The 24512-nt window shown below is 61.1% G+C and overlaps 1 protein-coding gene across 2 annotated transcripts in view; it reads right to left on the minus strand.

Annotated features, from left to right (window-relative positions):
* Positions 1-13729: 13729 nt before the first annotated feature.
* Positions 13730-24512, minus strand: part of NUP214 (nucleoporin 214kDa) — a 72444-nt gene continuing 61661 nt past the window's right edge. For both annotated transcript variants that reach the window (XM_012721410.1, XM_012721411.1), the window contains 6 exons: positions 21966-22122; positions 19705-19857; positions 16345-16516; positions 14840-14976; positions 14232-14256; positions 13730-13854 (listed from right to left, as the gene is read on the minus strand). In XM_012721410.1, coding sequence (XP_012576864.1) covers positions 13821-13854; positions 14232-14256; positions 14840-14976; positions 16345-16516; positions 19705-19857; positions 21966-22122 — 678 coding nt within the window. In that variant the 3' untranslated portion in view covers positions 13730-13820. The remainder of the gene's footprint in view (positions 13855-14231; positions 14257-14839; positions 14977-16344; positions 16517-19704; positions 19858-21965; positions 22123-24512) is intronic.

The following is a 24512-nucleotide window of genomic DNA, read 5'->3' on the forward strand; positions in this document are numbered from 1 at the left end:
GAGTGGAGAGGCGAGCCCTCCTTGTCTGCAAAGGTCGCTAGTCTGGAAGCGCCTCTTTCCAGGAGCAGAAGCCATTTCCATGCACGGTGGGGGGGCACAGGGGGGCACCCAATGGGCCTGGGGAGCCTGGCTGTGGGTGACTGTAAGCCCCGGCGTCCACCGGCATGCCCGGGGGTGTCCCTGCATGTCCCGCCACGGGCTGTGGCCCTGAGTCAGCCATCACTTGCTCTGGCCGCAGGCCTGCCGTCAGCCATGGAAAATGAGCTCCCCGGGGCCTCTTCCGGGCCCCTGAGGACAAGCCTGGCAGAGGCGCGCCTAGTGCCAGGCACCAGCCTGGCGCAGCAGCCGGCCGAGCGGCTGCGGCCTCAGGAGGTTGAGGCGCGAGGTGGAGGGACCTCCCTGTGCCAGCCTGCGGTGCCCGCGGGTGAGTGGACGGGGCAGCCGGGCTCTGCCCCTCCTGTGGCTGCCAGTGGAGGAGCAGCGGTGGGCTGACAAAGCCCGTGGCTGGCGGCCAGGGAGCCCAGAGGTCTGCCGCCTCCCGCCGCCTCCCTTCCCTCCGTGGGAGGCCGGGGAGGGGTCACCCCCTCCTCGGCTGGGGGGGAATCCAGAAAGCTGCGTCGTGAGTGGCACCTTTGGGTACTACCTTGTCTCCCCACCTTCCCCTTGCTCTGACCGAGCCCCGCGACGGCAGCTTGGGGGGCAGGCGGAGAATCAGGCTCACCTGGGGCTGCCGGACTCCGTGCACGCCCACCTGCGCGCTGGGCTCCCACAGGTCGACTCGAATGTCTCCTGTCAAAGAGAAGAGGTCGCGCGGTCAGCGGCCTGAGCGGGTCGCGCGGTCAGCGGTCCGAAGCCCGCTCTGCTGGCACCACAGACAGGATAAGCAAAGCCACCTGCTAAGTGACGATGTGCGCCGGCGTCACTGCCGGCACCACCGTCCCTGCCCAGATTCGGGAACCGCCGCCTCCCCCCCCGCCAGCGCCAGCCCCCTCGCCACTGCCACGCTGACCAGTGTGACCCTCCTCCGTGCGGGGGTGCACCTGGCTGCCCCCGGCACAGCCCCACTGTGCACCGCGGTCTGCTCCCGCGGCCGGGGTGGTCAGCTGCTTCGGGTGAAGACAAGAAGCGCCACAGGGCGTCTTCGGAGCCTGGGGTGTGCGTGTCCCCGTGGGCAAGCTCGAGGTGTGGCACAGCGGCCGGAGCTGCGCCCTCTCGCGTTTGAAGACACGAGCCGACTGTCTGCCGAAGCGCTGAGCCGCTGCCCCCTCCGGCCGCGCTGGCGGGAGAGCTGGGCGCCGAGGGCGTGAGGCGCCGGCGGGGTGGGGCCTGGCCGGCCTTGGGGGGCGGGGGGCCCCCTGTGTGCCCTGGCCACTGCCTGGCACCTCTCCCCGCACCCCCGTGCGTCTTCTCTGCCGGAGCGACTGTCCACATCTTTTGCCCATTTTGGAAACTGGGTTGTCTGTTTCCAGATAGTTTTCTGGGCTCTTTCTGTTAAAAGGAAGGAAAGTGACGGGAACACTTGGTGGATGAGCCTGTGTGAAACAAGCCGGTCTTGAGACAGGTGTGATTCCGCTCACCTGGGGCCAGTAGAGCCACGAGCAGACACACCAAGGCGGGTGCCGGGGCTGAGTCGAGGTGTGGCACCTGGAGCCAGGCGACCTGTCAGCCTGCGGCTGGTTTTCTCGCCTCCTACCGGGCAGAGACGCTAACTCTTGACTCGGCTGAGTTTATCAGTTCCCACTATGGACTTTGCTCCTGTACCTAAGAAATCTCTGGAACCCAAGGCCCCCGCTGCTCCCCTGGCGCCCCGGGAGTCACCACAGGGCTCGGCTTTGTGTCCCTGATGCGTCTTTTCAAGCCGTGCGCCACACACAGGCCTGAGGCCTGCTGACCACTTCCCGCTGACGACCCCAAGGGCCCTACTCACTGGGCCGTGCGGCCACGCCGTCGCTGGCCTCCACCTCCGCCTGGACTCTGGTCCCCAACAGTGCGGTTGCTGTTCCTTGGCCGCAGCCTCAGCCCCGGCACCCGCCTTCGTGTGTCTGCTCGTCTCGGCTCTACTGACCCCAGGTGAGCGGAATCACACCTGTCTCGAGACCGGCTTGTTTCGCCCAGGCTCATCCACCAAGTGGCCCCGTCACTTTCCTTCCGTTTAAAGGCTGAATACCACCCCACGGCCGACAGCCACGCTGCGCTCGCTCACGTGCGGCCACCCAGGTAGCCGCCATGTTCTGGCCGTGTGAGCACAGACGTGCAGTTTTGAGGTCTCGCTTCCGGTTCTCTTGGGCAAACGCCCAGATGCGGACCTGTGGGCTTGCCAGGTGTTCTTTTCTTTTCTTTTCTTTTTTTAAAGATTTATTTATTTATGCAGACAGAACTGGGGTATAAGCCAGAGGTGCAGGGCCAGTGTGAAAACTCACCAGAGTGGGGAGCAGGACAGGCAGACCGATGATGAAGTCCACTGCTGAGGGGAGCCGCGGGGAGACAGGAGAGGTCTGCCGCGCCCTGGGGGTCAGCTCCGGGATGGGGATCGAACTCACACTGAAGCATCTGCATCTGGCTTGCAGTGCTGCACCCTCACCCGCTGCGACCCCAGGGAGGGCCTTGCCCGGTCATTCTGTTATTTCTTCGGGCTCTGCCTTGCGGCTTTTCACAGCGGCCGCTCCCCGCCCACACCAGGGGCCAGGCCTTGCGTCCCCACATCCCCATGTTCACTAGCTTTTTGATAGCGGCATCTTTGTGCCTCGGGGGGCTTGATTTCTATTTCCCAGTCACTCGGGACGTTGAGCCTATTTTATGTGCTGTCTGCACGCCGTCTGTGGAGAAATATCTAGTCCTTTGCTCATTTTTGAAAAGGGCTGCTTTTTGTTAAAGCCTAAGAGCTCTCGATATATTGACATTAGTCCTGATGCACAAACGTTCTCTCATATTCTGCGGGCTTTACTCTGTGGATACCATCTTTCAATGAGCCCAATGTGAAAACTGCCTCAATGCCCAACTTGTCTTGTTTTTCTTTTATGGTCAGTGGTTGTGGGGCCACACGTCCAAGACAACATTTACAATCCAATGGCAACAAACTTCGGTGCTGTCTTTTGTTCTAGGAGCTTTATGTCTTACCATTAAGTCTGTGGCCCATTTTGGGTCAACTTCTGCATCGGTGCAAGGCCAGATGGGTGTTTCCGCCCACGCGTGGCTATTTAGTCGCCCAGCGCTGCGTGTGACTGCTGTTCTTACTCACCTGAATTTCCTCTTCACCTTTGTCAAAAATCAATTAATCATACATGTGTGCGTCTATTTCTGGACTTTCTATTCTGTACAACTGGCCTAATTACCTTGACACCGATATCACACGGTCTTAAATACTGTAGTTTTATAATGAGCTGGAGTAACATAGCTTAAGTCCTCCCACTTGGTTTTTCTTTTTTAAGGTTGTTCTTTCCATTTCCACCTGAGACAGATCCCGCCCCAGGCCCCGGCCTGCTGGAACCTCTGTGAGGCTGCACTGGCTCTATAGCGCAGTGGAGAGAAACAACATCTTAATCGTATCAAGTCTTCTGCTTCGGGAGTGTTTATTCCTCCACTAATTTAGGCGTTCTTTAACTTGAGTTAGCAACATCTTGACATTTCCGGTGTACAGGTCTTGAACATTTTGGGTCCTATTTATAGCTAAGATATATATATTCAATGCTACCGTAAATCGTACTGGCTTTTAAAACTTCCATTTATGGTATGCATTGCTAATATGTGGAAACACAACTCATGTTTGTATATTGTGCTGCTATCCTGCAACCTTTCCGAAGTGACTTATTTCACAGCAACTTTTAAACCAAGTGCCACAGGATTTTCCACAGAATCATGTCATCTGTGAATACAGCTGATTTTACTTCTTGCTTTCCCTCGGACGTCGTGTTTCTTGTCCTTGACTCAGTGCCTGGCTGGCCTCCCCTGTTGGACACCTGCTCTGGTCCCCATCTGGGTGACAGCGTCACTTCCACCACCTCGTGTGGTGCTCACAGGAAGCTTCTCCTAAATGTCCTCCATCGGGTTGAACACATTCCGCGCTATTTGTGATTTTTGTAGAACCAGGAATGGCTACTGTAGTGCCCCAATGTTGTTTCCGCATCTACTGAGACGATCTTCTGCCCTGTAAATAGCTGATTTTCAAATGTTAAACCAGTCCCGAATTCCTAGAACCATCTGGCCATTATGCATTAGTCCTGTCATACTGAACATGTTTTTAGATTTGACAGCTGAAGTTGTGTTAAGAATCCTTACCTCTCTCTTGATGAGCGGTACCTGCTTTTCGTTTTTGTTTCTTGTGTGACTTTATAGGGGTTCAGTATCAGAGTGGGGCTGCCTCATAGCATGAACCGGAAAGTGGCCCTCGGGTTGCTTGAAAAGCTTCTGTCTGACCAGCAATCTTCTTTCTGGATGATTTGGTAGAGCTTACCAGAGAAGCCACCTGGGCCTGAAATATTCTTCACGGGGAAGTTTTGATGATCTACTCAATTTCTTTAATAGCTCCAAGGCTTCATTTTATCTCTTCCTGCATGAGCTACACTAGTTGGCATTTTTCAAGGAATTTCTTTCATCAAAGTTGTTGAACTTATTGGCAGAGTCAGAAAACTTACTGGTTCTTTTACTATCTGACTGACCTGTGGAGACAGGCCTTTCTCAAGTCCTGACACTGGTAGTAAATATCGTTCTTTTTTTTTTCTTAATCAGTTAGGCGAGAAGTTTATCAGCTTAATGGTTTTCCTCAAAGAACCAGTTTTTGGTTTTATTGATTTTCTTTTGGCCTTGTTTTCTGTTTTATTCTTCTCTGCTCTGATCTTTATTATTTCCTGTCTTCTGCCTATCTCAGATTTCATTTAGTTTTCTTTTTCTAGTTTCTTCGCTAATGCTCTTTTATTTTTTTAAAATACAGACATTTAGTGTATATTTATGTCCCTCCTAGTACTGCCTTAGAACCATTAAACTGTGATCTGATATGTTTACATGCAGTTAAAAATATTTTCTAATTCCCTTTTCAGCTTTTACCTTGAGCCAGTTATTCAGAAAGGTGTCAGCTTTGGTGTTCTTGCTGGTGGCGCAAGGAGTTGAGTCTCAGCACTATGAAGCTGTCAGCAGCCACTGCAACAAGAGTTCAATTCCCTGCCAGGGAGGGACCCACAGGGCCCCTCCGCTACTCCTCTCAGCAGTGTGTTTCAGTGGATCTGCCTGTTTGGCTCCCCTCTCTGTCTCTGGGGAGCCCTCTCATTCTCTGCACCTCTGGCTGACACCCTAGTTCTTTAACGCATAAATAAATCTTTAAAAAAAAGGTATCAGCTGGTTTCTCCCTGGTGGCGCAACAGGTTAAAGCACCGCATTATCAAGCTCTCCAAAGCCACTGCAGCATGAGTTTGATCCCCGCCCTGGGGGTGACCCACAGGGCGCAGTAGACCTCTCCTGACCCGCCCACTGCTCCCCTCACAGTGTACTTTGATCATCTGCCTGTTCTGCTCCCCACTCTGACTCTGGTGAAGCCTCTCACCCACCACACCTCTGGCCTGTATCCCAGTTCTGTAAGCATAAATAAAAAAAAAAAAAGAAAAAAAAGGGTATCAGCCTCCAAATATTTGGGGATTTTTCTATTATTTCTAATTTAAATTCACTGTGGTCAGAGTACATATTTTATATGCCGTCATTATTTTTACATTTACCGAGACTTGTTTTGTGACTCAGAAAATGACCTGTCTTGGTAACTGTGTACATTTGAAAACACAGTCTACTGCTATTTGGTCTAGAAATGTCAGCTAGGTGTGAGTTGGCTCCCAGGGTACAAATCTTCTGAGCACTTACTCATTTCCTGTTTACGTGTCCTATCAATGACTGAGAGTAGCTACAATCTGGCTATCACTCTGAGTTATTTCTCCTTGAAGTTCTAATGGTTTGGCTCATGGACTATAAAACTGCTGGTTGAGCGCACAGCCCCTCAGGCACGTGCCCTCTTCGGCTGTCAGCTACGAAATGACTGTCTCTTTCTGACGACAGTCTGTCCGCTGAAATCTACTTTGTCTGATGCAGAGAACTACCGTGGCTTTTTAGAAAAATTTATGCTGGCATGATGTTCTCTTCTATCCTTTTCTTTTTTTAAAGATGTATTTATTTGTGCATACAGAACTGGGGTACAGGCAAGAGGCTCAGGGGCGGTGAGAGGCTTCACCGCGGGGAGCAGAACAGGCAGAGCGAGGAAGCACACTGCTGAGGGGAGCAGCGGGCGGGTCAGGAGAGGTCTGCTGCGCCATGTGGTCACCTCCAGGGCAGGCGGGGATCGAACTCATGCGGAAGCGGCTTTAGATTCTCAGTGCAGTGCTTTAACCCGCTGCGCCACCGGGGAGGGCCCTATCCTTTTCTTTTTAAACCTACCTGTGTCTTTTGCTTCTTATTGGCAACATATAGTTGGATTTTGCATTTTTAAAAAAAGATTTATTTATTTATGCATACAAGAATTGGGGTACAGGCCAGCAACGCAGGGGAGTAAGAAGATTCACCAGAGAAGTGGGGAGCAGAGCAGGCAGACTGAGTGAAACGCACTGCCGAGGGGCAGCGGGGAGACAGGAGTCTGCTGCCCCCGGGGGTCCCTCCCTGGCGGGGATCGAACTCCTGCTGCAGTGGCTGCGGACAGCCTCCTAGTGTGAGACTTAACCCCCTGCACCTCCAGGAAGGGCCCCAGATTTTGCATTTTTATTCAAGCTAACAAAACTGGCATTTTAATCAGACTATTAGATCATTTACACTCAGCGTCACTGCTGCTGGGCTCCCATCCGCATCTTACTGCTCGCTGTTTCCTGTCGCTGGCTCCTCTTCTTCCCGTCTTCTTCGGATTTGCTTCCATCTTCTCTCTAGGTAGGGTATTAGCCCCATGCACTGCGCTACGTGGTCACTCTTTAGGGCCTGCGTGGGCGTCTCTCGCCGGCCGTAGTTTGTCCCCGTGGCGGGTGGCGGGCGGATGTCACCACAGGACGCATTAGGCTTTCTTCTCTCTCGGTCTTTTCGTGATCATTGACGTGCATTTCCCCTCCATGTCATAAACTTCACAGTACACTTAAAGTATGTTTGCTTACAAAGACTTATCTTGTGACTACTCAGGGAGGTGTGTGCCCTGTTTTCACCACCCGGCCTCACTGCAGACACCTGCTACACACCTGCCAGGCTGCTTGCAGTTGCTCCGTTTCTGGTGCTCTGTTCCAGTCTTCTCCAGTCTTCTCTGCTTGAGTGGTTCATGTCAGGGTCACGTCTACTGCCACGTCTCAAGTTCACTGGGCTTTCGTTGAAGCTGTCAGCCCCTCCCCCGCCGACAGTCTTATTTCAGCTCTTGCAGGTGTCACTTCCGGCTTGACTGGGCCTGACCCATTTTCCACACCTCCATTTAACACCCTCAGTCTGTCTTCTGGCTTCTTAGACATACAGTTTTGTGATAATGGTTTCAAAGTCCCCCAATTCCCTACTTTCTGTAGCTGAGGAATCGCCATGAACAGAGGGCCAGGTCAACTGTAAACAAGGTATCGTTGCAGCAATTCCCAAGAGCTCAGTGATCTACTGAAGAGGAAGACGAGCCCACAATCCATCCAACACCCCCAGCCTCAACTAAAGCCGGGACAGCTCACGGTGACACCAGCGCCCACGGGGAGGACGCGCCCTCCCGCAGGTCCGGCCGCAGGCCCTGACCTCGTCACCTGCATCACGGCAGACCCGGCCCAAGTCGTTCAGCCGCCGCTCAGCGGCCTGCCCCAGCTCAGAGGGCGCGTTTCTTGCCTGGGAAGGAAATGTAAGGGTTGAGCGGAAGACCAGGCCTCCGTTTCCAAATCCACAAGCCCTCCTGCAGGGCGTCACCCAGCGCCGGAGCGTCCGGCTTTGAGGTGGGGCGGGGTCTGGCTTGGCCTCTGCCTCTCCACGCTCGCCCTGCGTCAACACCAGGAGGAGGAACAGGAGCCACGAAGGGACAGTGGCAGTGAGCTCACAGTGGCTGCGGTCACCACGGCTGGGCCCGGCCAGTGCTGTCACCGGCCAGCCGAGCCAAGCGTGCCCTGCACACCCCGTTTGTTCTTGACGGACGTTTGGCTGTAGGAGAGAGTGAGCATCTTTGATTAAGACCCGAATGGAAACTAAACTGACTCCTGACAGAACTGTCTTCTTGGGCAGGTGCGCTCATGCCTGGCTCAGCCCAAGAGACACGTTGTCTAGAGTCTTTGTCCACCCGGGTGCCCTGACCCAGCCTTTGTCCACTGCAGATGCCCCGAGCCAGCCTTTGTCCACCGCAGACGCCCTGACCCAGTCACTTGGGTACAAAACTAACTTTATAAGCAAGAGAAGCCACGGGAAGGAGGCGTGAGCGGCAGAGAAGCCCAAGTGCACCCCGACTTCTGCCTGGAGGGGTGCTGGGCGCTGTTGCCAAGGGGTTGCCTGTAAGACAAGCGGCACCAGCAGCTCCCTCGGGGCCAGGGCTTGCGGTTGTGTATGTGGGCGCTGCCCACGGCGGGGCCAGTCCCCTGGAGAATGCTCACTTAACGTGAGAGCTGGGAGTGAAATCTTACCTCCAGGGGTGCATTTCACCAGGGAGGTGGCGAGGGTGTCGGGGAACAGAGGCCATCGGGGACGAGCAGCAGGCGGGGGAGGGGCGGTGGCCACTCCGCCCACTGAGAGCCCGGTCTGTGCTGACCCACGGGGGTCCCGCGTGGATCCCCACATGGCTCCAGGTCCTGGCGCTCCCCGGCTCCTCCGGGGCCTGGCGCTCACGCTGTAGCTGCGCTGGTGATGCTGGCACTGGTGCTGAACATGTGCAGGCCTGGCACTTCCTGCCCTGCCGGGTCGCTCCTGCCGCAGCTGCGGACACATGCCCGCGCGTCACCTCCTTGCCCGGCAGCGCCCTTGGGTGCAGCACTTGCTTTTGCCAATAGCCAGCGGCAAGGGACTCAGGCCTCGCTGCACTCACTGACTCTGGATTCGCGCTGCCCGGGGTCCCAGGCCGCCAGGGGGGGGGATGAGCGAGGGAGGGGCAGGGCTGAGCATTTTGCACTCTCCCTCGTAAAGGACAGCAGCAGGCCAAGTTGCCAGCCTTGCGGTCCTCACCTCACCCCCCGCAGGTCCAGAGGGAGGTGCTGGTGACATCACAGGGGTGACGCAGGCTCAGAGGGCGCGTGCCTTTCCTGGCATCACACAGGACCTTCAGCTATAACAATGCCTTGCTGGAGGAGTGATGTTCTTCCCCTTTCTGGGGCCCCATTCCCTTCTGTCTGCAAGGGGGGGATGGAATAAGCCCACGTCCAGCTCCCCAAGCTAGGCTTGACTCACCCGCAGGGCCACAGAAGTGGCGTCTTTTGAACACACCAAGGCCAGCTGCAGACTGTCCAGAGAAGGGCCTGGGTGGGACCTGCCGTGAAGAGGACGCGCCCGTGTCCTGAGGGGCAGACAGGGGCCCAGGCTCCAGGCCACTGACCACACAGCAGCTTGAACGCGGCTGGCTCCCCCAGGCCAGCTGCGCCTCCAGCCCCCGCGAAGACCAAGACCAGAGAGGCAAAAGCTGTGCTCCCGAAAACATAAATGAAAGGGAATTTTAAAAGCAAGTATCTGAGACTCAAGAATGACAAAGCCCAAGGTGTTGACGGTGACGGCCAGCTGCCGGGTCACAGAGCCCGTGGGGGAGGCGGGGTGGAAACATACCTGCTGCCCGGCTCCTCTGCTCCTGCAGGGCTGCTGGGGGCAAGACCAGCGGGCTGGGGCGGGGGTGAGGGGCACAGCCACCAGCTGGCTGCTTCCCCTGCAGGGATGGCAACTTGGCCCCGGGGCCAGGCGGCCCTTTCCGCGGGGGCCAGGAGCCTGCGCTCTGCTCTCAGCCCCGTCCTGAAATTAGCACTGGTGAGCTCTGGGTTAAGCCTGGGGGCGTGTGCCTGGGGTGGGGGCATTGGGCCTGTCCGCTGGGCACCTGCGAGATGCCCGGAGACCCTGCCAGGCCATGTCCCACACTCCTTACCCGCTGGGCCAGATGGCACAAGGCCGACCTCGGAGGAAAGCCCAGGTCTCTGTTCTTCATCACCGTGGCCAGGCCGCTGCGTGGCCAGGAGGCAGCTCTGGGGCAGAGGGCCCTGGAGTGGCCGCAGCATCTTGCCCACACGCTGTGTTTCCCGTAAGACCCCCGACTTCCCTCCTGGAAGTCGTTCTGGGCGGCGCTTCCCCGACAGCCCGACTCTTGCTATCTCACTGCTGAGGGCAGCCAAGGCCGACTGCCAGGGGCTGACCGTTTCGGGACAGCAGAGATGACTCCACACGGTATCTGCCCCCACACAGTGGAGCAGTTGGCAGCAGAGGCGGGGCCCCGGCAGGGCTCGGGGCAGGCAGGGGCTGGGGGAACTGGGCAGGGGCACTCTGTGGGCTGAGTGGTGACGGAGGGGCCCCAGCGGGCGGCTGCACAAGCCCTGAGAACTTGTGTGCGTGCACGGCACAGTCATGCATCTGAGTGGACGGATGAGTGGGAAGGAGCGAAATGGGACATCTGAGGAGCAGTGGGATCTGGGGAGCAAGTGGAGAGGGAGCAGGATGCAGGTGAGCGGGAGGACACAGGTGAGGGGAGGACGAAGGTGAGCAGGAGGGCAGGTGAGCAGGAGGATGTAGGTGAGTGGGAGGACGCAGGTGAGCGCACAGTGAGGGGAGCAGGATGTAGGTGAGCGGGAGGACGCAGTGAAGGGAGCAGGACACAGGTGAGCGGGAGGACGTAGGTGAGTGGGAGGACGCAGGTGAGCGCACAGTGAGGGGAGCAGGACGCAGGTGAGCGGGAGGACGCAGAGAGGAGCCTGGAGCAAGCCACCCGCAGGCGGGGTGCCAGCCCGTCTGTCCTCCCTGCGCTGGGCAGCAAGAGGAGTGGGGTGCTGGGGAGCAGACCCCACACGTGGCGGGCCGCTGGGCTCCTGCCAGCCACCCTGGCGCAAAGGGTCTTTCTCTGCAGCTGGCTGATGGGGCCCCAAACCTCTCACTGCGCACGGCCGCTTCTATTTGTAGGTGGAACCGCGGAGACAGGGAGCTGCCGCCGCCTCGGGGCTCTGTGGCTTGACCTGTGGGCCCTGCAGAGCCCCAGGCCAGAGCGGAGGCGGCGCAGAGGAAGGAGGGGACGGCCCAGCTGCAGGCGCGGGCCGGCTGCTTCCTCTGGCACCCCGTCACCTGGTCACGAAGCCAGCGGTGCCTTCTCGCCCCACCAACAGCTTAGACAGAGGTCGCCAGACGCTGGGGCCACTGCGCGCTCTGCAGCCCCCAGCGAGGCACTTCCCAGGGCGCCCAGAGATGCAGGTCAGCGTGAGGAGAGGGCAGTCGTCACTCACTGCCTTACTAAGCACACCTGCACGTGCAGGTGCGGAAGCCTGCTGGCTTTGCTCTGCGCGTGCCCAAGCCCTGCGTGCCATGGCGGGGCAAGGCCTTCCCACAGGCAGCGCGGAAGACAGTGTGGGAGTGGCAGTCCTGGCCAGCGAAGAGCAGGCGGGGTGGGGAGCGCAAGGGGGCCCCAGGCAGCCTGGGCGGGGTGTGGCCGGCGGCCCCGCAGGGGCGCCAGGAGGCCTGAGTGGAGCCCCAGGCCCGCTCCTGCTCCAGCCCTGCTGTCATCAGGGCAACGTGGCCGGCGGGTGGCGGGAGGCGTCCCTGGGACGAGCACGAGGGGGAGCAGTATTGGGCGGTGGCGAGGGCCCCTGACGTCCTTACACCCCTGAGCATCCTTCCAGGGAGCAGCTGAAGTATGTCAGCGTCAGGGCAGCTCTGGAGGCCCCCGCAGGGCCGGCCGGTGGCCTCACCCTCGTCGCCACAGCGAGGCCCGGGGCGCGTGGCACAGCCTCGCGGTGGAGCCGCTGTCCACGCTGCCACGGCCAGGCCCCAAGGGCTCCGCCGCTCTGCCACCACGGACTGTGAGAGCCACAGGAGGCCGGTGAAGGGGCAAAGCACAAATTACAAATTACAATGGGTTTTGTCAGTGAGGGTGGGTCTGACAGGAGCCGGCGGCCGGGGTGGGCCGAGCAGTGACTCGAGCAGCCCGAGGAGCGCGGATGCCCCCTCACAGCCGCCCGGCCAGCTGCTGCCACAGGCCCGGCTGCCGGAGGGACCGGTCCTCCCCACACCAAGAGGCCAAAGGCCCTCCCGGTCACAGTTGGGGGCAGCACGTCCACGTCCTTCCAACAGCTGGAGGCTGCCCGGAAGCTTCCAGGAACAGCAGTGCCATGGGCAGGCCCGGAGGGGCGCCAGGAGGGTGGTCGGCGCGGCCATGGCCAGGAGGGCGCCGCAGCCACGCCCGCGGGCTGGGGGCCGCTGTCCCCTGGGTGCTTCCTGCCCTGGCCTCTGTCACCGCGACACCCTCCGAAGCATGACACGATCGTGTGACTGGAAGCCGCGGCAAGGGCACCCTGCCCAGCAGCTGCCTCTCCCTCCCCGCCGCCCCCGCCCCTGCATCCCCAGCCGGGCACCTCGGGGGCTTGGGCTTCAGGGCCGCACGCGGCTGTGCTGAGATGACCCCTGCACCCGCCGGCCAGCTGACCCCGAAAAGGCACGCGAGGGCCTGGCCAGGGCGCGCTCCGAGAGTGGCAGCGCTGTCTGCCACGCGCTGACTCGAGCCACGCGCCGCCACCGGCTCCAGGAGGTGCCGGGGTTCAGGCCAGAGCAGCTTCTATTTAGAGAGGCACGTCTGGGAGACGAGGGCAGGAGGCGGCCGCAGGAGGCCGCGCCCGCAGCCTCCCCACGGGAGCCCCAGCCGCTGGCCCGAGGCGGGCCTGGCCAGGCGGGGAGGGGCACCCGCACAGGGCGGGCGGCGCAGGGCCGAGGGCTCCGACAGGCGGGGCGGCCCTCGGGCTCCCAGAGAGCCGCTCCGGGGTGAGCCCGGCGTGAGGCCCACCCCACGGCTCTCGCGGACGGGGCAGGGGTGACAGCCGACTCGTGCCCAGGCGCTCAGGCCCGCAGAGCCAGGAAGGCTTTGGCGCCCCAGGGCCTGCCCCCCTCCCCAATACCCTAGCTGTTAGAGAACACACATCACGTGGAAAACTTTTATTAAAACATTGTCAAATATGCCCTTCAACACGTCACACTCTGCACACCCGCCCTGCCAGCCCCCACCCCGCTGGGCACCGCGCCTGGCAGTCTCCGGGCCAGGCGCGCCCCACTCTGGTGTGAGCATCCTCAGCTGCCAGGCCGCCGTCGCGCCCCAGGCCGAGAAGGAGGAGAGGCCAGGGGAAGGCAGAGCTGTGCTCGCCCCCACTCAGGGGCGGCAGCAGCGTCTCCTCAGCCAGCGAGGGCCCCCGGGTGGCCCTTGGCGGCGTGGCCAGGCTTGGGGATCGCTGCTCCATCGCGCGCCGGACCACAGGGTCCCGCTCCCCAGTGCCGCGGGGGAGGTGCCAGGTCTGGTGCCGCGTCTCCCCGGCTGCCGCCCCGAGTCTCTCCCTCCACCCGAGCCCACACGTGGGGCCCCTGGAGGGTCCTGAAGTCACCAGGCAAGGACACGGCCTCCCAAAGCTGGCTGCAGCAAGGCCCATCCTGCGTGGGCCGCGGGGGGGGACGGGCAGCGGAGGGGACGCCCCTCCCGGGTGGCCTGCGCCGAGGCGAGGCTGAGCGAGCTGCCGGGGGCAGAGGCCAGGACGCCTGCACTCGGCGGCCCGGAGCGGCCTGCACCCGGCCGAGCGGGGAAGACCAGACCAGGGTTTAATGGTGGGGATGGGGCGCCGCTGGGCACAGGACGTGGCACCACGCAGGCAGCACGAAGCGCCTGCGGCTTCTCTCCGCCGTGTTTCGGGAGCACGCCGTCCTGAGCACCCACCTGCTCAGCTTCTCCAGCCGCCGAAGCCCTGGACCGACCTGCAGGGAAGCGCCAAGAGGCCAGTCAGCTGGCCGCGCCCCGAACTCACCACTGGACGGCAGCGAAGTGCACGCCCACATGCAAGCACACAGGGAGGCCAGGCCAGGACTCGGGTGGGCCCGGAGACGCGCGGGAGCGTGGAGAGGAGGCGCTCTCAGGTCCCCGAAAGCACAGGCCTCTCCTCCGAGGTGGGCCCGCTCCTCCCACCCTGTCCTCGCAGGGACCGGCTGCCCACCACGCCCCGAACTGCTGCGGAACCCCCACGCTTCCAGGAGGAGCTCTCAGACAGGGCGAAAGGACACGGGATGCACGAAAGCACGAGTGGCCGGCACGGCGCCCGCTCCCGACTCGAGGCCTCGACGGAGATGATACTTACGAGCTGGAGGAGCCAAAGCTGAATGCTGAAAGGACAAAGAGGGCAAGATAAGGGCGCACGCGAGGGCAGCAGCGAGCCAGGCCACGGTGGCCCCCCCGCGCCCACGTCTGCCGGCCCACGGGGGCAGCTCGACCTGAACTCACTTCGGGTGCCCTCGGCAGCGGCACCGCCCCGCCCCTTCCCGCCTCCTCTGGAGGCCACAGTGCCGCGCTGGCTCGGCCCGCCCGCTGCTCGCTGTGGGGGCCCTGGGCCGGGGGGCCCCGGGTCTTCAGGCCGGGCTGCGCCTCAGGACACAGCCAGACGCCGCCACCGTCCGCCCGAGGGCGCGTGGGGACCAGCAGACACCTCTCCAGCATGCTGCGTGGACTGCTGACCCCGACCAGCGAGCGCCCTTATCACTGGGCTCCTCGAGTCTCATGAGAAAGTCAAGTCAGTCGTTTCCTTATTTGGGAAGTGGCACAACGTTATGAGTCTAATTAAAACCTACAAAGAACATTTTGTTTTTCAACCACTTTCAGCTTTTAAAAATGCTGAGCTGCGCAGACAGGTAAGAACCGCTTCCCGCGGGGCAGCGTTAGGACCGAGCGGGGAAGCGGACCGGCACCTACCTCCTCCCCCGGAGCCGAAGCCGGAGAAGCCCCCGCTCTGCGTCCCGAAGCCCGAGGTCTGCTGGGACAGCGACCCGAAGGTCGGCGCGTTCTGGCTGGCGAGGGTGCCGAACGAGGCGGTGCTGCTGCTCCCAAACCTGGTTCCGGGGAGAAGCGGACCCTCAGCGGGGCTCCCCCGCCCCCAGGCCTCGCGGGGGACAAGCGTGTACGCCAGCAGCCGCTCGGAGAGGAGAGGCTCGCCCAGAGCAGCCCACACCCGGCCCCGGGAGCAGAAGCCCGCCCGCGTGCTGGTCCCCCGGGGGCGGTCCCGGCCGGCCGGCCGCGCCCCCTTCACTGTCCCGGCTCTCAGCACACGCTCATGGGCAAGCCGTGCCCCCTTCTCTGCCGGCCCCTCTCTGCCGCTCGGTCCATTTACTGTGACAACGAGCGAAGGCGTCCTGCTCTCGGGTCTCCTGAGCACCAGCTGGTCAGGAGGCCCGGGGGCAACACGGCAGGGGCGTCATGCCCGAGCTGGTGCTTGTCAGCCCCTTCACCCAGTGGGGGCTCGCCCTCAGTCCGGGCTCTGGGCACGAGCCACAGTGGGCCGCGCCCCTCTCTACTGAGGAAGCAGTCGCTGGTTGCAAAAGAATCTCAAGATTCCAGTCAGCCAAGAACCTGCCCTCGGCTTGGCCGCGTCCCTACTGGAGACCTGGTCTGTAGGAACCTGGCAGGAGTGTGGGTTTCAATGTTTTCCCGGGGGAACTGAAGCGTCCCGGCAGTCTCCCTGCCACCCAGGAAGCAACACAACTCACCAGAACCTTTCCATGGTGGCGAGAGGCTGAGCAAAATTAGAGAACTTGCTCTCAGGATCAAGTCGCCGCACCTCACCGAGACTCATCCCCAGCTCCTGAGCCGCCCGAAGCGCCCCCAGCCCCCAAGTGCATGTCCCGAGCTCAGTGCTGAGGGCACCAGGTCTGCCCAGACGCTGGCCCCAGACCCACGGCCTCCGAGTGAGGCGCTGGACTCCCTGCCACGGGGATCTGGCTGGGACGTGGCGAAGGCTTTTCACCTTGGGGTTTTGGCAAGCGGGCTGAATTTCTGGGGCTGCGGGCAAGCAATACCCCTATCACGGCATTTGCCAGGACGGCTGTGCCGGGACCCAGAGTGGAGTGGGGGACACAGGAGGTGCATGCGCGTGGACAGAGGCCTCCTGCACCATCCCCCCAAGAGGCAAGAGCCCAGGGAGGCTGCCCCAGAGAAGCTTCCTTGGAGAAGCCCCCACCCGAGGCTTCAACACCAGCGGGCTGACCCTCCCCGCGCTCCCCACGAGGGGTGGCCACGTGCTGTGTCCACCAGACACGCCCGCGCCGGAAGACTGAGTCTCCCCAGACAGGGCAGGAACCGGGCGGCTGCTGTCTGGGGGGCCTGCTGGTTTCAGGGTGGGGCCCGTGGTTGAGTCGGAGCAAGAGCCCGGGCCGGCACCGCGGCCGGCCCGGGCAGTGGGCGCCTGAGGCTGCCGGGCTTACCCGAATCCTCCCGCGCTGGCGGCCGCAGTGCCCTCTCCGAACACTTTGCCTCCCGTCGAGCCCAGAGGGCTTGTAAAGGCTGGGGCTGAACCGAATGCTGGCACCCCTCCAAACCCCGGGGATCCCCCAAAAGTAGGAGGGCTGCCAAACACTGGAGCAGCACCGAAGCCACCTGAGCAAAACAGAGGCAAACAAACAGAAACAGGGAGAAAGGAAGGACACAGAGAGGACAATGAGCAGCGAGAAACGAAATCAAAAGGGAGGAGAAAAGGGTAAAATACGTTAGACACTCAAAGGCCACGGTCGTAACCAAGGCTTATACCTCTCTGTCATCCAAGCAATAATCCAAGTGGACACAGGACACCCCCTGCCCCTCCCCCCCACCATGACTGGCCAGGGCCTGGGTCCACGCTCGACAGCTCTGTGAGTGGACGGGCTCCAGCAGGCCGCTGGCTCTCAAAGGCGCAGTCCCTCCCAGGAGAGAGTGGGGCTTCTCAGCCCTAAGTCTGGCAAGACCAGCCACTCCCCGGGAACTGGGCTGGCGGTTCGGGTCCCTTCTCACCCCCGACGCTCCCACGTGCCACTCTGTGCCCCATGACAAGGGCTCTGGGGACTCTGGACCCGCCCGCTGTTTCTCATAACACAGGCAAAGCTTCCCGCTCGGGGGACACCCACGGTATGAAATGAGAGGTTCAAGGTCCCCTCTGGGGGAGAGCTGTGAGAGGGGCTGCAGTGCAGCTGGAGACGCAGGGCTGGCGGGCAGCCGGCTCTCCAGCTCGCTGGTCGCTCCCTCAGTGCACGCAAGGGCCTTGAGAGACGTGTTCTCTCTGCAGCAGGAGCTCCTCGGAGCAAGCACACGGATTTCTCGTCTGGAGAAGGCTGCTCGACACATGGGATGAGACGCCGGGCGGAGCCCACCTGCGGCCGCACACGGCTGGCAAGGCCAGGCGGCCGCCCGGGGAAGGCGCCCCCGAGCCCTTCCGCTGCCCCGGCGTGGGCCCCGAGGCCCTGGGCCTGCTGTCCTCCCCTCGGCTCTGGGCAGGCGCTGCGCGTGTGGAAGGAATGGAAGAAACGGTGCCAGCAGTGGGCCTGGAGAGGTGCTTTCCGCCCACGAACGTGCGGGCTCTCAGCTGCATTATCTATCTCCGGACTCGGCCTGCGCGGCCGTCACCGCCAGCGGTCACGCAGCCGCGAAGGCACGTCTGGCGGGGCACGTATTTGGGCTAACATTCTGTGTTTTAAAACCTTGAGTGAAATTCCAAGCCCTGATAATGGAGACTGATGGCTGCAAATATAACAGGCTGGAAAAAAAAAAGTGCTAAAACCCTCGCCGTGAATTATTGAAGACGGTCTCCGATCTCGTTACACACAGGCCTGTATCTACTGCCTCAGGCTTCTTCGTGGAAGGAGTGAAAAGTGAGATGCCACAGTGACAGTCCGCTGGACAGGGAGGCGGCCGCATGCACACGCACGCCCACACGGCCCCCAGACAGGTCACAGCCGAAGCGGCCGCCGGAGCGCGTCTCCTTTGAGAAAGGGAGTCACTTCCCGTGGGGGGCAGGGTCTGACATCACAAGGAGCCCCATTTCCACGGTTTCCTTCTTCAGGAGAAATGGAAGCGTCCTGGCCGTCATGCCGGCAGTGCCCCCCTCCGGGGGGCACGGGCCAGGTGTGCTGGCGCATGCTGGAACAGGTGGCTTTACTCCTCCCAGGAACCAGGGGTCCCTGGCTGCACGGGTGAGGAGGCAGAGGCTCAGGACTCAGCCTGAGGGACTGAGACCCGTCACCCACCCAAAGGCGTCTTGCTGCCTTCCTCCACCCCACTAGGCCCAAAGCTCCCGCCCCGGAGCAGTGGGGTGAAACTGGAGGACAGGGGCGGCCAAGACCACCTCCGGGGCATCCCGCGTCTCTCCTCCGTGACTCTCTGGCAGCAGCAGCACTGCTTTCTACAGTAGGGGGTGACACCCCCTGGCCTTTGTACAGACACAGCCAATCCCTCGGCCTAAAAATCGCTCTCGGAGCAAAAAGTGGCCCGTCCCTCTGGTGGCTGGGGCGCCTGGCCGCCACCAGAAAGGCTGCCCTGCACCCGCAGCGCCAGCCTCCCGCCCTCCGGGGCAGCACCGGCAGCAGGCCCCTGCCTCGCGCACGCCCGGGTTTGAAAGTAAGCGCTCCGGGCTACGCCGCAAGCCAGACGGCTCACGGGGCAAATGATCAAACAGGAAAATGCTCTGAAACGTGGGGGAGATATATTTTCTCTCTGACTAAAAAGTGCAAGGGTCAGATTCTCCAATAACTGGCACGAGCCCAGGGCAGGGACAACACGTAAGAAAAGCACATGCGTCAAGTGATCACATTCCTCGAATAAAGCCGTGATGATTCACAACGAGCACTTCTTAGACGCGCTGTCTGCGGTGGTCCTCACGTCTAAATCGGCGCCACAGTGGCGCCGTGGGCCAGAGCGGCCAACGCCCCTGGGAAGAGCGCAGAGGCCAGCTGTCGGCGGGCGCATGCGCAGGCCTGCACGCCACGGCCACCTGGGGTCTCGAGGGGGTGCTGAGCGGTCACCTCTGCACCCGCTTCGGCTCCATACCTCCGACCCACGGGGGCGGCCTTCTCCGGGCCTCCCTCTAGCCCTGCCGCACGCGTGCCGCTCGGCGCGGCGGGGACCCCGAGCGTACGTGTGCCCGCCTACGCTCACGCCTGCGAGGGAAGGGCGTCCCGTCCAGGCTGGGTTCCCTAAGCTGCCGGAATAGGCCTCCGCACCCTGAGACTTTGACCTGGAGCAAGCGGCTTAGAAAACCGATAGTTTCCTGCCACGAGGTTTCTGAGTCCTCAGAAGGCTGAGAGTGTTGTGACTGCAAATAACACACACTAAGGGCTGCCTCGTTCCTAGCAACTAACCCACGGCGAAACTGCTCGCCACAGGCGGGATCCCCGCAGGTGCAACTCCCAGGGACGCGCACGCATCAAGCGAGGGCCGGCCGCACTCAACCGTGGAGCGAGCTTGCTGCACGCTCACGCGAACGTGGGAGCGGCGCGTCTGTGCGCGCCACACGCCAAAGTAGCACAAAAAGGGGATGTGACAGCGTGTGAGGGGCCCCGGCGAGTGTGCTCAGGGCCATCCTGCTACGGCAAAGTTCCCCTTTCCTACAGGCCCTGCTGTTCGGCCAGGGCTCAGTGGTGCGAGTGCTCTTTCCTAAGGAGACAGTAAGTTCCCGAGTGTAACAGCCAGCACTTTTTAAACATGTTTCTGGAAACCTAGAACACTGAGGCGCCACAAACACACCGGGGTGGCGCCCACTCCCATCCCGCGCCGCGCCGCGCCGCGAGAGCCCGGGCAGGCGCCTGCAGCCGCAGTACCTGTCTTGCTGGGCGCGGAAAACCCGAAGCCCTGGGACGCCACACTCCCTCCTCCGGAGCTGAAGGTGCCGGCAGGCTTCTGCTCACCAAAGGACGAGCTGGCAAACCCGCCGAACGTCTTGGCCCCACTGTTTCCGAAGAGGCTGGAGGTATCTGCAGGAAGGGGGACAGCGTGAGGAGGCAGGCATCCTCTGCCCTGGAAGAGAGGGGCGAGCCCCTGGTGTCTGACACGGGGGTCTGGGGCCCAGGGGTCGAACTCTAGAGAATGGACATGGGCTCCAAGGCTCGTCCTCCTGCTGACGAGTGTCCCGTCACTTTGGCACCAAGACTCAGGCTTTCCTGGGAAAAATACACCCAGCACAGAAGAAAGTGCAGCCGTGGGCCCCAAGGAGGTTCCGCTGCAGAAACTCCTCTGTTTCCTGCAGGTCACGGGCCCACCAGACACAGGAGGGCTGGGCCAGGCCTGCCACTTGCCCCAGACGGCCCCGGCTCCTCACGGGCACCGACTTCATGTTTTGTCTCACTAGATCCCAGCCAAGGAGGCCTGCAGCACTCTGCCTGGGTGGCCGGGCAGGGCGGGCCTGCGGTGCCTCGCCTGCACCAGGGCAGAGGACAACCAGGGAGGACGATACTCCTGCCCCTCACCTGCCGGGAGCTGCGGGTCTGAGAGCATAAGCCCAGTAAGGCCTGCAGCGGTTTATAAGAGGCGCAACAAAGCCCCTGACCTCCAGACACTCGCCTGAGCGGGTCACCAACTTCACACGCAATCCCCTCCTAGACTTAAAGGAACAAACCCGCCAGGCAGTACGTGAGTAGCCAGAGCACAGGGCGACAGCGCGCGCGTGGGACCGCTCCTGAGCCTCTCTGGGCTGTGGGTCAGCCGGGCAGAGAGAGCTGGAGAGGGCGTGAGACGCCCGGGAGCACGATCTCACAGGCGATACCGTCTCAGGGTAAACCCGGTCCTAATACGCCGCTGTCCGGTGCCTCCTCTGTGCCAGAAGCTGTGTTTGGCACAGTGTATGCGATAAGGCCGAGGCCCAGGCCTGTCACTTTCTCACTTCACACCAACAGTAAACAAGCCCGGCACTTGGGTCCCTGGGTGTGCTTCCTCCCTGCAAACCGGGGTGCCGCGCGTCTCTGAAGCACACTCATGGTGCCACATCCCGGAGCCCTCAATTCTGTACTGAGGCGGCGGGGGAGGGGAGATGGTGTGCCTCTCTGGGTCTTCAGCCCTGCTTCCGCCTAGGCCTCAGCCTGTTTTTGCCTGCTCCCCACAGCAAGTCTGCTCAAGAGCGCACCTGCAACACCAGCCTGGAAAACTACTAGACTCAATTCTTAAATCTCTTCATTCCAGGATTCTAAATTTCTCCTTGCAGAGTGAAAGCTCAAGAACAAAAATTCTGATTATGCAACTTCACAAGTCAAAAGGTATGACTATGATCTCCCCTTCTACATTCCTGGCCAGAGAGTAACGTCAAAGTAACCGCTTTATGAATCCAGGAGACTCAGGACAGCTCTGCTTTGAACTCCCTGCGTCTTTGTATTAACGGCATGACGGCCTTGCCCGCAGAACGCGAGCTCTGGGTTCACGGAGACCCGCACCGCACAAGAGAAGCTTCCGGCACAGCAATACGAGGAGACGAGGCCGAGACGGGCAGCTCCCGCCCCCACCTCGGTCTCCAACTGCAGCAGGGTATGTTTTTCTTTAAAGGTTTAAACAAACAAATTTCTTTCATTTCCAGCCATGGACAGACAGATGAAGAAAGAATTCTCAGCATCAGAGGAAGATGAAAGGGCCAACAGAAAGACAGCTTTAGATGAAAATCAGACAGAAACGTAGATGAGAAATATTGAAGGCTCCAACTTCTGGGCATCATTTACCACAGTCCCTGAATTTTAAAGCAAATTCAAAGACAGTGCGATGCAAAGGAAAATCCAGATGCTTCTCCAAGCACCCCCCCCCCCCGCCCTCTTTATGCCCATCTCTGCATTCACATTCACTGTGGTGCTGAGACAGCAGGGACGTGCTGGTGCACAGACCCTCCTGCAGCTCTGAGGTCTTGTCACGATTATACAGGCATCTCACGAAAAAGCCAAAAATAAAAACCAGAATTGAAATAGACATCCCTGCTTTGGGGCAGACATTTTAAATGGCCTTCTAGGTCTTCTCTTGCTGCACCTGTCACCGATGTTTTGCGACCAGCACGAGGGTGGTGGCTGAGGCACTGGGGACCCAAGGAGCAGGGAGACGCTCGACTTACTCGGGGCGGCTGTAGACCCGAAGCCCCCGCTGGCCGAGCTGAACGGGTTCTTGTTGGCGGCATCCTGGCTGGGTTTCCCTCCGAGGCCACTGAAGAAGCCGCCCCCTCTCGCGGTGTTTCCAGACCCGAACACGCTCCCGGCGGCGGAGGACGGCTGCTGCAAGACAAAAGGGGCAGGCGGCGAGCCAGGCTGAGAGCCAGGCTGAGGTGGCGGCCAGCGGCAGGCCCCCGGAAGGAGGCCCTCGCAGCCGGGGGAGTGGGGAAGCTGGGGCTCTGGGGGCGGCCCTCCCGCCACACGAGCGGCCGGCCCGCCCGGGACGCCCTGCCGCCCTGAGCTCGCAAGCTTCTCCGCGTTCACGGCTCTCTGCCAACGAGACCTCTGCAGGCGGGGGCTCACGCGCTTGCACACCCGCGTCTCTGCCGCCTCTGCTGGATGCTGCCAGGGCAGGGAAAGCAGCCCTTGAGCGCCCCTCCTCAAGCAAAAAGTGTGAAGCTCTCTCCGTGCTATTATCAGGCACCACTGCTCTGCGCCCTCCAGCGTTTGCCTGAGCTCCTCAGGACCGACAACTGTGATGCCCACGTCTTTCTCCCAGTGTGCGTGCTGTTATCTCATCATGACTCTCCCGGCAGTGCAGAGACAAGCGTCAGTTAGCTCCACTGTGGCGGTGACAGCCACAGCTGAGTTCTGTCCGAGTCTGCAAATCTCGTGTCCAGAGGATGCTGCCGACGGGGGGAACCTGAGACCCAGCTGGAGTGGGCGGCACCCACGCTGGTCCCTCGGGCCGCTGGCGCCGTCCTGAGGGGCGGCCGACACCAGGCCCGTGCGCTGTCTCCTTGGCGCTCACGCAGGTAGCGTGGGCTTTTAGAAGAGGGTCACTGTGCCCAGGAGCCCCCTTCTTGGGGCCAGGGGTGGGCAGCGTGGTCGGGGATCCCGCTTCTATAAAATGGGGCTAAGCGGGTGAGTGGAGAGCGCCGAGGCTGCGGAGTGCTCCGGAACGGCAGCCAGGATGTGCCAGACACGGCTGCGGTTCAGCACTTTGACAGCAACACGGGGAGGACCCAGGACGTGGCGCTCCTCTGAGCACTTTGCGGAAGCCGCCCCTTGTGGCTGTGCTGGCGTGTGCCGGCTCGGGAGCGGCAGACTGACACCCGCCTTCGGCCTGGGCCTTGATGCGGGCGCCCCAGAGCACTTTCTGTAGGCACATACCTAATTTGGGGCCAGGCCGTGCTGCAGGTGCCAGAGAGGCCTCCGTGGGCAAGACAGGCTGAGACTGCTCGCGGAGCCCACACACGACTCCTTCAGGAAACAGACGCTCATAAAGTGAAAACCAACCGGCAGTCAGTCTACCACTAGCTCCCGCTAACAGCTCTCCAAGGCCCCAACTTGGCCCTGTCCACAGTGGCATCTTCCTCCGCTGCCCTCCCCTTCACTGGCACAGTGATGCTGGCCTTTGTGCCCTGAACACAACAAACAAGTTTTTACCCCAGGGCAGCAGCCTGAATGAACCTGCCACTCACTAGGTCCTCTGCTTTGTTTCCTTCGACCCCATGGCCACGCCGGGTGCTCGGCAGCGGGGCAGCTCTGTGACACCGCAGCCCAAGCCAGCCCTGACCGCCCGGCTCTGCCAGCCAGCAGGCCCTGGCAGGACAGCGGCAGCACGGAGGCGGGGACGGCCTGCAGCGGGCCGAGGCACAGACACTGTCCAACACGGACACTCTTGTTCAATAAAAACGGCAACTCCAGAGGCTCAACCTAATTTCAAAAATGTGAACAGCTGCAGACGTGGAGACGAGCACGCTGCAAGCGGGGGCGGGCCTCATTCATGAAAACGGCATCAAGTAAGTCTAACACTACGAAGACTGGAAAATTTTAAAGTGCCGGATACGACAGCAAGAGTATGATGAACCCGCAGAGTGCCTCCTCCGGCTTCAACAGGCAACGCATGAGCTCACTTACTCCCCCCACCAGTATAAGCTAAACCACAACGCCATGTCTAAAAAACGGAACAGTGATGCTTTGCTAGCATTACATAGAGAGCAAGGTATTAAAGACCCAGCCTTAGAACACTTCCCCAAATCAAACAGTTCCATCAAGACTCCAGACCAGACAGCCCAGAAGCCGCTCCAGAAGGATGGAGCCAGCCACCGGCCATGGAATGCTGCTGGATAAGCCACCTGCTTCGTCAACAGCTGCATCACGAGGGAAACAGAGGTGAGGCAGGGTGATGACAGACCGGCCAGGCCTCGCCACCGATCTCCGTGTGTGAACCAGAAACAAATGACAGCGGAGGCTCAGCGGGCTCGCAGATTCGTTCTCTCCTCCCGGCCATGGCCTCTCTGCACCAGCTCGCCAGACACTCAGGCAGGCGGGAAGCAGCCCGGCCCGGCCCCTCGGCCCTGACTGGAGCCATGTGCCGCTGTCTGGCATGGGTCAGCCCAGCCGTCAGCTCGGACAGAGGAACCCCCCCAGACCCTGGAAGGAAGCGGGTCCCCGGTCACGACAAGCGCTGCCCGGGGAGTGGGGGTGCCCGCAACTGAAGACAGGTC

The sequence above is a fragment of the Condylura cristata genome, unplaced genomic scaffold, assembly GCF_000260355.1.
Source record: "Condylura cristata isolate star-nosed mole 26May11 unplaced genomic scaffold, ConCri1.0 scaffold00006, whole genome shotgun sequence".
Classification (NCBI taxonomy): Eukaryota; Metazoa; Chordata; class Mammalia; order Eulipotyphla; family Talpidae; genus Condylura; species Condylura cristata.